Source organism: Loxodonta africana, chromosome 13 (assembly GCF_030014295.1).
Source record: "Loxodonta africana isolate mLoxAfr1 chromosome 13, mLoxAfr1.hap2, whole genome shotgun sequence".
In the NCBI taxonomy this organism is placed as follows: domain Eukaryota; kingdom Metazoa; phylum Chordata; class Mammalia; order Proboscidea; family Elephantidae; genus Loxodonta; species Loxodonta africana.
In genome coordinates, this window is record NC_087354.1 from 30601712 (window position 1) to 30613983 (window position 12272).

Below are 12272 nucleotides of genomic sequence, written 5' to 3' on the forward strand. Positions count from 1 at the left end.
AGTCTTCTATGGTTGGACACTTAGGTTGTTCCCAATTTTTCATTAATATGAATGGTGTTGTAATGAATGTTTTTTCACTTACATCTTTGTGCATTTGTTTCTTACATAATGATTGAGAGACCAGGAATGCTGCTCCCCCTTTAAACCTGTTCTCCTGCCCCCAGCTGCTTGCCACCCACCACTTGCTGACCTACTTCAGACAACTGGTCCATTCTAGAGGTTGGTCTAAGAGGCTTCTCATGGGAGGCATTCCCCCCAGGGTAATGTCCATCTTCCTCTCTCCAGGCTCCGAAGAGCGGCCGTTCCTCAGATTTGAAGCCGACAACATCTCCAACTATACAGCCCTTCTGCTGAGCAGGGATGGCAAGACTCTCTACGTGGGTGCCCAAGAGACCCTCTTTGCACTTAACAGCAGCAACAGCTTCCTGCCAGGCGGGGAGTACCAGGAGGTGAGTCATGATGCCCAGGGCTGCCTAGGCTGGGCAGAGGACGGCAGAAGGGAAGATGGGCAGGAAGCTTGACCTGGGTTCGAGGATGATGCTGACAGGAGGAGAGCAGAGCAGCTCAGTGAACCCTCCAGTCCCCCATGTACACTCACCTTTCCCTTTCTCATCTCCCAGCTGCTATGGCGTGCAGATGCGGAGAGGAAACAGCAGTGCAGCTTCAAGGGCAAGGACCCACAGGTGAGCCAGCACCTGGCAGTAATTCTGGCTGGGGGAGGGGTGGAACAGTGGACCTGGGCCCAGGATGAAGGCAGGAGGTGGGAGCAGATACAGCCAGGTGTGGTGGAAAGGGCATAGGCTTCCAAAATGGCCAGGACCAGGTTTGAATTCCAGCCCTATAATTATTACCTCTGTGACCTTGGTCAAGTAGATTCACCTCTCTGAGCCTTAGTGTCCCTACCTGTAAAATGGGGATAATAATACCTGTCTCACTGAACTTATTCGGAGGATTCACTGAGTACCTGCATGTAATAAGTGCTAAATAAACATCAGCTGCCTGCATGGGCAGTGTTTGGGAGTTACGTCCTTCTGCATATGGTACCTGATGTAGCAGGTCTGATGTGATCTGGTTTGGTTTTAGCCAAACCACTGGGGAGGTCTGAGTTAGCCCGGATTCTCCACCATTTCCGGAAGACTCCTCGTCCTGACTACAGCAGGTGGCTGCTAAAACTATGCTGGACTTGGGGTCAAGACAGAGATTTGAGCCCTGACTGCTCCTGACTTTATTCAGTAGTGTTTATTAAGCACTTACTCTGTGCCCAGCACTTTTAGGCACTGGAGGGAAGGGGGAAAAAAACAGACAAAAATCAGTCAATTTGAAGGATGAGGTTACACTTCATAAAACAAAAGTGACATTTGAGCAAAGATTAGGAGGAGCAGAGGGAGTTGGCCATGGGGCACCTGAAGAAGGAGCCAGGATAAGGTAAATGGGAGGCTGAGCAGAGGCATGGTATGGCCTGACCTGTCCCTGGTCACTGTGACACAGAATAGGCTCTGTGGGGCTGAGGCAGAGACACCACCGTTGAGGGGCCATGATGATGGTGGTGTGGACCAGGGTAGTGCCAATAAAGGGCGTGAGAAATGGTCAGACTCTGAATATATTTTAAAGATGGAACCACCAGGATTTCCTAATGGAATTAATGTGGGAGGTGAGAGAAAAGAGACAAGGCCGACAGCCTCAGCAGCTGAAAGAAAAGGCGGAGTTGTCCTTAGAGTGGAGAGCTCTCCGGAAGAAGTCAGGCGTAGCTGGAGATGCTGCCGGAGTCTGGGGTTAGGGTTCAGGGCTGAGGCTTCCTTACCCAAGGTGGGTGAGAAGGACCAGTGGTCACTGAGGTTCTGAAGAGGGCTCTCGGGTGGACCGGGCCAAGACAGTCTAAAAGGGTGGGGTTCTGTGCCCGTGACATCCCAAAGAACCACTGCAAACCATAGAACTAGCTGAGTTCTGTGGTCCTCTGTCTACCCTGCCAGCCCAGAAGCTCCTGGATTCTCATTTGTTCCCAGACTTGAGTGCCCCACCCCCAGGTCCTTGGAGCAGTGAGGCAATCACCAGCCGCAAGACTGGCCTTGAGTCTAGCTGGGAGGGCTCGGTGGTGCCCCCTGGTGGCATATTTGGGCCTGGACCCTGATAGCCTTTCCGTGTTCCCCCAGCGCGATTGTCAAAACTACATCAAGATCCTCCTGCCACTCAACAGCAGCCACCTGTTCACCTGCGGCACAGCGGCCTTCAGCCCCGTGTGCACCTATATTGTAAGTGCCTCTCCTCAACCCTGGGGTGAGCCTGTGGCTAGCCTGGGAACTGCCCTCCTTCTGCCCCAGGGAGCTGTTTTCTAGCTTCAACCCCTGGTAAAGGGCCCAAGGGGAGGCTTGTAGGCAGCACTGGGCTCTGAGAGCCCTGAGGCCCTGTCACCCTGACCCCCAGCCCCGCCAGCTGGGGTCAGTCACAGGGACAAAGGGGGCATGTGATGACCAGGCACAGAGATCCTGTCAGATCCACGACTCAATGCCTCTGACTTCCTCTAGCGTCTCCACCCTGCTATCACTGGATTCCCTGCCTCACCTTGTACACCCCCTCCACACACACACACACACATTTTTTCTATCCTACGCACACCCCTGCGGAGAGTGACATCTGAGGCAGTGGATTAGAGCACCAGCTTTGGAGTCAGACGTACTGAGTCTGAGTTACGTCTCTGCTCCCCCTGGCTCACATCACCTTTCTGAGCCTTGTCTCCTCCCTGGCAGTAGGGCTAATTTTGCCCACCACATAGGGTCCCTGTAGGTGGTGCTGGGGGTGCGCCCTGGTGCTGGGCTGAGGGGCTTAGCCACCGGCACATGCGCCTGTCCTTCCCATCTCACCTGCCCACAGGGCTGCCTTCTCTGGCACACCTCCCCACTTGCCTGTACAAGCCTACCCCTCACTGTCTGTCTGCTCCCCTGCAGAACATGGAGAACTTTACTCTGGCACAGGACAAGGCAGGGAATGTCCTCTTGGAAGATGGCAAAGGTCGTTGTCCCTTTGACCCAAATTTCAAGTCTACAGCCCTGGTGGTCGGTAAGTGTTGTGGGCAGGGTGGGCTCATTGAGGCTCCATGTGGGGGCGGGTGGGTGGGCAGGCAAGAGGGCTGAGTTGGTGGATCCATGCCACACCAAACCAAAGTCAGGACTGACGGCAGGGCTGCCCCAGGTCCCTGGATTGGCTTTTCCCAGTTCCTGTTCCCCTCCTGCCCACCCTGGGCAAGATGAGCGGCTCTGGGGTCACTCTAGGTCCTGAGCGGGGGAGTAGGGGCCATGCCGAGGGGGCTGTTCCCATGGGAACATTCTTTTGGCAGATGGTGAGCTCTACACTGGAACGGTCAGCAGCTTCCAGGGGAATGACCCAGCCATCTCCCGGAGCCAGAGCCTCCGGCCCACCAAGACCGAGAGCTCCCTCAACTGGCTACAAGGTGAAGTCCGCCCACCACCACCCAGTGTGCAGTGCCTGGCTTGTGGGCTTAGGCCAGCATGGGAGTCCTGAGGGAGGGGCACTGTCCCCCTGGCAGGGCCCAAGACGGAGCCATGCCTGCTGACTCCACACTCCCAATCGGCCCCACAGACCCAGCCTTTGTGGCCTCAGCCTACATTCCCGAGAGCCTGGGCAGCTTGCAGGGGGACGACGATAAGATCTACTTCTTCTTCAGTGAAACAGGCCAGGAGTTTGAGTTCTTTGAGAACACCATCGTGTCCCGCATTGCCCGCATCTGCAAGGTGAGAGGGTGGACCGTCAGAGTGGCTGCCTAAGACCTGGGAGCCTGCAGGGGGCCTCAGATGTGTGGCCTCTCTGTCCTCTAGGGAGGAACAGCTTGGCTAATGGCTTTTTTCTATTAATTTAAAACATCTCTTATTATTGTTTTCATCTTTCAAAATTGTGACAAGACAGAAGAGCATGCACAAAAATCACTTAGAAAGAGGCAGTGAAGCATCGTGATAGGGGTCCCTGGGTGGTTAATGTGCTTAGCCACTAAGTGAAAGGTTGGAGGTTTGAATCCACCTAGAGGCACCTTGGAAGAAAGGTGTGGCAATCTACTTCTGAAAATCAGCCACTAAAACCCTATGGAGCACAGTTCTACCCTGACACACGTCGGGTCGCCATGAGTTGGAATCGAGTCAAAGGCACCTGGTAAACTGGTTAGTATCGGGATTACCAGCACAGACCCTGGAGCCAGACTACCTGGGTTTAACCCCTGCTGGTCATGTGATCTTGAGCAAGTCACTCACCCTCTGTATACCACCACCTCTCAGAGTTGTCATATGGATTAAATTAGTTAATCCATGTAAAGCTCTTAGAAAAATAGAAAAGTAGTAGGCATTATCTGAATGTCAACCATTAGTGTTATAATCCTACCCCCACAAGGTGACCACTGTTAACGCTGTAGAATATTCCTTGCTAATCTGTTTTTTTGCATATATGTGACTGTGCATGTATTTATGTTATTTACAGACATGAGTTACTATACTTTTATTAGGGTTCTTTAGCTGCCATTTTTGCACAGCAGTAAACTGAGGACAGCTCTCCCTATCTGTAACAGACTTCCCTATGCCCTTTTTTCCTAGTATTCCACGGTAGGGAATGCACTCTCATTTATTTAACCAGCCTCCTGGTGATAGCGCATTTATGCTGCCTTGAAGATTTCTTGATTTTAAATGGGACTCAGTCCTGCTTTAGTTTGCCATCATTCCTGCTGTCTGTCTCAGCTTCCTCTGGGGAGGGGACACCATACCTCCAGCACCCCCCACACACATTTTGCCTAAGCCCAGCCTTTTTGTTCTTCTCCCAGGGTGACGAGGGTGGTGAGCGGGTCCTGCAGCAGCGCTGGACGTCCTTCTTGAAGGCCCAGCTACTGTGCTCCCGGCCCGATGACGGCTTCCCGTTCAACGTGCTGCAGGATGTCTTCACACTGAGCCCCAGCCCCCAGGACTGGCTCGATACCCTCTTCTATGGGGTCTTCACGTCCCAGTGGTAGGGCCCTCAGGACCCAGTTGGAGGTGGGGGGAAAAGGGTGACTAGGGCTGGGGGCCCAGGAGCTGTCGTTGGGTCCAGCTGCCTAGCTGGGGGTGAGAAAAGGGTGGCTGGGGTTGGGGGTCCAGCTGCCTCATCTGAGACCCCAGGGATCCCAGGTTAATCCTGCCTTTTTTTCCACAGGCACAGGGGGACCACAGAGGGCTCTGCCATCTGCGTCTTCACCATGAAGGACGTGCAGAAGGCCTTCAACGGCCTCTACAAGGAGGTGAACCGGGAGACACAGCAGTGGTACACCGTGACTCACTCAGTACCCACGCCCCGGCCTGGAGCGGTGGGTACTTACCCCCTGCACCCAGGGTGGGGTGCTAGGGAGACTTGGATCCCCGCAGCAGGCTGGGACCAGGGCTGCCTGAAAAAAAAAAACCTGTTGCCGTCAAGTTGACCCCAACTCATAGTGACTCTGTAGGGCAGAGTAGAACTGTCCCATAGGGTTTCCAAGGAGTGCCTAGTGGATTTGAGCGGCCAACCTTTTGGTTAGCAGCTGTAGCTCTTAACCACTACACCGCTTGGGTTTCCCAGGTCTGCCTAGACTCAGACAGATCACTGGTTTCTCTGAATCTGTTTCCTTATCTTTAAAATGGGAACATAAGTCCAGGTCTGCTTGTCTCACTGGGTCAGATGTGACCATGAATGTTGCAGTACAGGGCTGGGCAGATGGGTCCCCGCTGGGGTGCTTGCTGGACACTGTTGAATTATCCGTTCACTTGTTCCTTTTCCCCATTCAACTGTGAGACCTTGAGGGAGGGTTGTGTCTAATTATTAACCCGGTTGTGGGGAAAAAGTTCTCTTCCTCCCTTCCAACCTAAGGGGTTCCCCCAAAAGCAGACCTTGAGACAAGGATATATTATGACTGCAAGCACTTTATCTGAGGGGTGATTTCAGGAAGTGTAGTGCAAGGGAACAGGAACGAACATGAGAGAGAGGAAGGAAAGCCAAGAAAGGGTATATCAATGAGCAGTTGGTTACCGCTATGGGCAGCTGGCGCTCAGGCCTGCTAGGGCCCCGAGAGACATTCAGAATTGTCCCGTTAGGGTATTTTATCAACTGTCATGACTCCTTGGTTGAGGATCAGTCTGGGGTGTTAAGTCTCAGAGCTCTCACAGAGAGAATCAGGAAGCCCCAGGCAGGCGGAGGAGCTACCTGCACACAGCCTCATGGGGATGTGGGCAGGACAGTGTCTGCTGCACTGGTAGGAAACTGGTCGCCCAGGGCTTCTTGGGAGCACCAGTGGGAAGATGCTAAAGGAACTGAAAGATGCTAAAGGAACTGAAAGTATGATTATGGGTTTTGCGGTCTGTGTATGTGTGGGTGAGGGGTGGATAGGGAGGAGGCACAGCAAGGAAACCCTGCCACTCTTGGTTTTCTCACACCCTGAACTTGGGCCTTGGGCCTCCAGGTCAGCAAGTCAGTTCTCTAGAAAATGAATTGATGTGCCATGGCTCCCGAGGGTCAGGCAAATGCCCTTGCTGTCTGCTGGGAAGGCCCGGCCAGGGGTCCCGGTAGGATCTGCTGGCCTCCTCCAAGCACTGCTCGCCTCACACCTCTACCTTCCCCTTTAGTGCATCACCAACAGTGCCCGGGAAAGGAGGATCAACTCGTCCCTGCAGCTCCCAGACCGGGTGCTGAACTTCCTCAAGGACCACTTCCTGATGGATGGGCAGGTCCGCAGCCACATGCTCCTGCTGCAGCCCCGGGCCCGCTACCAGCGTGTGGCTGTACACCGCGTTGTTGGCCTGCACCACACCTATGATGTCCTTTTCCTGGGCACCGGTGAGTGCCTGCGGCAGAGCAGGCTCAGGGCAACAGGGGCACGGCTAGTGGGTCCTGGGCCATGGCTCCACCCAGGGCCTGAGTTCTGTCTGTGCTGCAGGTGATGGCCGGCTGCACAAGGCCGTGAATGTGGCCTCCAGGGTGCACATCATCGAGGAGCTCCAGCTCTTCCCCCCAGGACAGCCCGTGCAGAACCTGCTGCTGGACACCAACAGGGTGAGCTGGTAAAGGCAGAGTCTGGGGAGTGCGCCTCCATTATTGCCAAGCAGCCCCCACCCAGCTCTTCCTCCCTTGCCCCAACAGACAGAAAAACATGGGAGCCACATGTTTTTCTGTCTCAGTACCTAAGAGCATGGACTCAGAAAGCAGGGCTGCCCAGGAGCATTGGAGGGGCCCTGTGACCAGTGGCTCTGGTGGGCACCTGAGCCAGTTGTGGCTGTGGGTGGCACCCTGGCTCTCCATGGCTGCCTCTTATCCCCTTGCGTCTGCTGTGCAGGGGCTGCTGTATGCTGCCTCATACTCGGGCATAGTCCAGGTGCCTGTGGCCAACTGCAGCCTGTACCAGAGCTGCGGGGACTGCCTCCTCGCCCGGGACCCCTACTGCGCTTGGAGTGGCTCCAGCTGCAGGCACATCAGCCTCCAACAGCCTGAGCTGGCCTCCAGGTGAGAGCTCCCAGAGGCCCCCTTCCCACCGTCCATCCCCACGCACTGGCCTCAGAGCACATTACCTAGGCCTTCTATAGGTTCAGTACATGGCCTCATTTACATCCATTGTCTCAGCATAATCTTTAGCTCCCCAAATTACTCTCAAAATTGTTGTAGTTCAGGTGATAAATCTTATGTTTACCTTGAAAAAAGCCAAACCTGTTGCCATTGACTCAACTCAGGCTCATAGCAACCCTATAGGACAGGGTAGAACTGCCCCACAGAGTTTCCACAGAGCGGCTGGTGGATTCAAATTGCCTGCCTTTTGGTTAGCAGGCATAGCTCTTAACCACTGCACCACCAACTGTAAGGTGAGGACATGATCAGGTAAAATATGAAATGTCCCAGCCATGCAGCGCCTTGCTGAAGACTGTGGATTAATATATGAACACGTTTAAGTAACAAAAAATAAGGGATATACAACAGCCCATCACTGATCCCATTAGAAATTGTTCTCAGAATAACCTATTTGGATTATAAAACGTTCACGTAGAAAATTTAAAAAATAGAGGTAACCTTAAACAAAATGAAAATTACCTCTAACACCATCACCTAGAGAGAATCACGGTGATATCTTGCTATCTATTCTCCCAAATTTTTCTACATCTGAGTAAAATACATAAAAATATGTGGATTTTAAGTAAAAATGGAGTATTCGTTTTCTAAGACTTCTGTAACAAAATACCACAAACTGGGTGGCTTCTAAGAACAGGAATTTATTGTCTCACAGTTTTGGAGGCTAGGAATCCTAACCAACATGGCGGCTGGACCGTGCTCCCTCCGAAGGCTCTAGGGGAGGATCCTTTCTTGTTCATCCTAGTGTCTGGTAGCCCTGGTGTTCCTTGACTAGTAGATGCATCTTCACATGATGTCCTTCCTCTGTCTTTTTTGTTTTATAAGGACACCACTCAGATTGGATTAGGATTCACTCAACTCCAGAGTGGCCTCATGTTAAATAATACCATCAAAGACCCTATCTCCAAGCAAGGTCACTGTTGGGAATTGAATTGTGTTCCCAAAACCTACGTGTTGAATTCCTGGCCCACGTACCTGTAGGCATACCTGGTTTCAAAACGGGTTTTCTTTTGTTACGTTGATGAGGCTGTACCAGTATAGGGTGGATCCTAAGCCCGATCACTTCTGAGTTATAAAAAGCCCAGAACAGACACAGACACACAGAGGAGGACAGACACCATATGAGGATCTGTGAGGATTGTCTACAAGCCAGGGAACCAAGAAATGCCCTGGGCTACTGACAAGGAAGAAATTGACATGATTGAGATCCTGATTGGGAGGGACTTTTAGCCTCTAGGACTGTGAGAAAATACAAGTTCTGTTCTTTAAAGCCCCCTACCTATGGTATTTGTATTACAGTAGCACTAGGTTAACTCAGACAGCCACATTCACAGGTACGGGGGTTAGGGCTTCAACATATCTTTTGGGGGGACACAATTTAGTCTGTAATGGATGGGACCTGTCCCATTTGTAGTGTTCCTGGTTTCATATACGGATATATCTGGTGCCAGTTTTGTATGTCGTAAAACCACACATAAGTATATGTGTGTACCTGGAGAGACACATCAAAAGTGTTAACTGTTGTGATCTCTGGGTGGTAGGGTTATGTGTGATTTTTGTAGTGTTTTTGTCCATTGTGCTTGGCTGAGTTTTCAACATGTGGCAAGAATTATGTTTCTTATTTATTTATTTAAAACAAATCAATGCCTCTGCATTGCTAAAAAAGAGAGATGGATACATATAGACCCAGGTGTCTTCCAGACTTTTCCTCAGGGCACATACTACTCTTGTAATTAAGGAACATGTTGTAGTAACTTTTGTTTGCAATAAATTTGTAGACAAAGGAGATGCTGATTCATCCCCTGCAGGGTGTGGGGGCGGTGCCCAGGGAAGCCTCCTACCTTTTCCCCTCTGCTGTGGGCCTAGTGGTCCCCGAGTCCTGGGCTCCTTGCCCAGCCTGTGTGTATAGGGCTGCGTATGTGCCTGTGCCTGCACTGAGGGCTGAGGGAATGGGGACTCACAGGGGTTCCCTGGCCTAGCTTAGACTCCCTGTGCTCCTCAGGTTGTGGATCCAGGACATTGAGGGGGCCAATGCCAAGGACCTGTGCAACACGTCCTGGCCCATTATGTCAACAGGTAAGGTGCCCCATCAAAGGGTGGAGGAGACAGGTGGGGGCCAAGTCTAATTATACTAACGGGTGTAAATGTATTTCCTCACTTGCACATCCCTCTGGCCTACAAGTACGGCCCAGAGCAATGAGACTCAGACATTGCCTGGAGTCCCCTGGGCTATCTGTGCCTAGCACCAGGAGCCCAGCTCAGAGGGAGGTGGGTAGACTTATGGTACTGGAATACCACCCATCTTCACCCTGTGCTGCTTCTGCCTATAGGCAAGAAGCCGTGTGAGCAAGTCCAGTTCCAGCCCAACACGGTGAACACCTTGGCCTGCCCGCTGCTCTCCAACCTGGCCACCCGGCTCTGGCTGCACAACGAGGCCCCTGTCAATGCCTCGGCCTCCTGCCGTGTGCTGCCCACTGGGGACCTGCTGCTGGTGGGCAGCCAGCAGGGGCTGGGGTTGTTCCAGTGCTGGTCCCTGGAGAATGGCTTCCAGCAGCTGGTGGCCAGCTACTGCCCAGAGGTGGTGGAGGGCAAGGTGGCAGATGGAGCAGACCAGGGTGACAGCGTGCCTGTCATTATCAACACATCGCGTGTGAGTGCACCAGCCAGTGGCAAGACCAGCTGGGGTGCCGACAAGTCCTACTGGAACGAGTTCCTGGTGATGTGTGTGCTGTTTGTGCTTGCCGTGGTTCTTCTAACTCTGTTCTTCCTCTACCGGCACCGGGATGGCATGAAAGTCTTCCTGAAGCAGGGTGAGTGTGCCAGCGTGCACCCCAAGACCCGCCCTGTGGGGCGGCTGCCTGAGACCCGGCCACTCAACGGCGTTGGCCCCCCTAGCACTCCACTTGACTACCGAGGCTACCAGGCCCTGTCGGATATCTCCTCCGGGCCCCGGGTCTTCACCGAGTCAGAGAAGAGGCCACTCAGCATCCAGGACAGCTTTGTGGAGGTATCGCCCATGTGCCCCCGGCCCCGAGTACGCCTGGGCTCTGACATCCGGGACTCCGTGGTGTGAGAACAAACTTCAGAGGAGGCCACCTGGCTTCAAGGGCCTGGAGTGCCCAGAGGGTGCTGGCTTGATCTCTGCTCCTCGTCAGCCACAGCCACGGTGCCCAGACCTTGGGAACGATGGAGCCAGCTGCCTTGCTGTTCTTCAGCCAATAGCGGGGCCACCTACAGCCCAGACAGCCAAGGCACCGAAGGTCCTGGCTAAAGATGGGGGTCTGCCCAGGTGGGCAGAACTGTGCTCCTCAGGCAAACTGAGCCCTCTGTTTAAAAAAACAATTGAAAATGTGAAACAAGAGTGAGAGGGGTGAGAGACACACAGAGTGCCACTCCTGCCACCACTCCAGTTCACAGGCTTCCCAGCCTCTCATGCCTCCCAAGGGTATTAGGGACTTGTCCACAATGGTTGTTGGAGACAGAGTGGGAAGTCCCTCACTGACTTGCCTCTTCCGCCTCCCACCTTATCCTGCTGCAACAGGCTGTCCCCTCCTCACTGAGAGCCAGGGGCCGACTCGGGCCTCTCGAGCTCCTGGCCATTCCAGCCAGCCAGGGGTATAGTTGTTGTCGCTGTCACCGCTCCACCTCAGGGACCACAGTGCTAGGCTAGCACCACCCCAGGCCCTGGGCTCCGACCCATCTCCTGGACCCTTCCGGCCTGCATCAGGCTGTGGCCACTTGAGAGGGCAGTGTGGGTCCAGGAGCGGATTTATGATACCATGTTCCCATTTCCCTCAGAGTTCAAGGAGATACTGTTGCCTGCCTTCCTCCATCCCAGCCTGAGGGACCCCATGTGTCCTTTTCCCCACATCCACCCTAGCCCGATCTTCAGATCCCCTCAGTCTCTAATTCACCCCACTCACCTGGGCACTGCCGCCACTCTAAGGGATATTGACACTGCCTAACACAGAGGCCCTGAATTTATGTGGGTTTTATATTTTTTTTAATAAGATGCACTTTACCTTTTTTTTTTTTAATAAAATCTGAATGATGGAAATTGTGGCCGTTCCTTATAAAGGAGTATTGCTTTTTGAGGTTAGTCTAGTTCTCTGAGTTCTGGGAGGTTCCAAGCCTCCTCTCTCCAGGCACTTTGAGTCAGAGCCAGCTTAAGCTGAGCCAACTGTATCTCCCAGTGGAGCCTGGTTCTTAAGGTGGGGAGTTTAACCTCTGGTGGGATGGGGTCAGGTGGCCTTGGCAAGGCTGGGGCCTGGGGGACTCATTTGGTTTACCTTAGTTCCTTTAATCTTCACCCCCAGTTCAGCTCAGCAGAGGTGGGTTTTCTTTTGGTAAACTCTTAAAATTTTTTACTTTTTAAAAAATATTTTAAATTGACTTTTTTCTTTTGGAGTACAGGTCTGTGAACCTTAATGCATGGAGACATTCATGTAGCTACCTCCACAGTGAGGATACAGGAGAGTTCTATCCCTCATGCTACCCCTTTACAGTCACACCCCTGTGCTGGGGTGGGGGCGGTTTGACGTTTTGCTGGCCTCTTAAAAAAAAAAACAATTGCTGTAGTATTGGCATACCCCTAGTGTCAGAGTAGAAGTGTACTTCATGAGCTTTGTTTGCCTTTTTAATATTGTGTTTCTGATGAACGT

At 52.8% G+C, this 12272-nt stretch overlaps 1 protein-coding gene across 1 annotated transcript; it reads left to right on the forward strand.

Annotated features, from left to right (window-relative positions):
* Window positions 1–213: 213 nt before the first annotated feature.
* On the forward strand, window positions 214–11395 carry SEMA4B (semaphorin 4B). Its single transcript, XM_023553019.2, has 13 exons — window positions 214–449; window positions 621–683; window positions 2151–2249; window positions 2943–3054; window positions 3332–3445; window positions 3595–3746; window positions 4817–4998; window positions 5182–5332; window positions 6621–6831; window positions 6932–7047; window positions 7328–7494; window positions 9614–9687; window positions 9942–11395. The coding sequence occupies exons 1-13, from the start codon at window positions 240–242 to the stop codon at window positions 10682–10684; spliced, it is 2394 nt and encodes a 797-aa protein (XP_023408787.2). The 5' UTR covers window positions 214–239; the 3' UTR covers window positions 10685–11395.
* Window positions 11396–12272: the final 877 nt, after the last annotated feature.

What these genes read in the sequence shown, in the direction of transcription:
- SEMA4B (XM_023553019.2), top strand. Translation starts at nt 240, where the DNA reads ATGGGAGGCATTCCCCCCAGGGTAATGTCCATCTTCCTCTCTCCAGGC. An exon ending in GCCCCGTGTGCACCTATATT is followed by an intron (nt 2,250 to 2,942) that starts GTAAGTGCCTCT and finishes GCTCCCCTGCAG; the next exon opens with AACATGGAGAACTTTACTCT. An exon ending in CCACGCCCCGGCCTGGAGCG is followed by an intron (nt 5,333 to 6,620) that starts GTGGGTACTTAC and finishes CTTCCCCTTTAG; the next exon opens with TGCATCACCAACAGTGCCCG.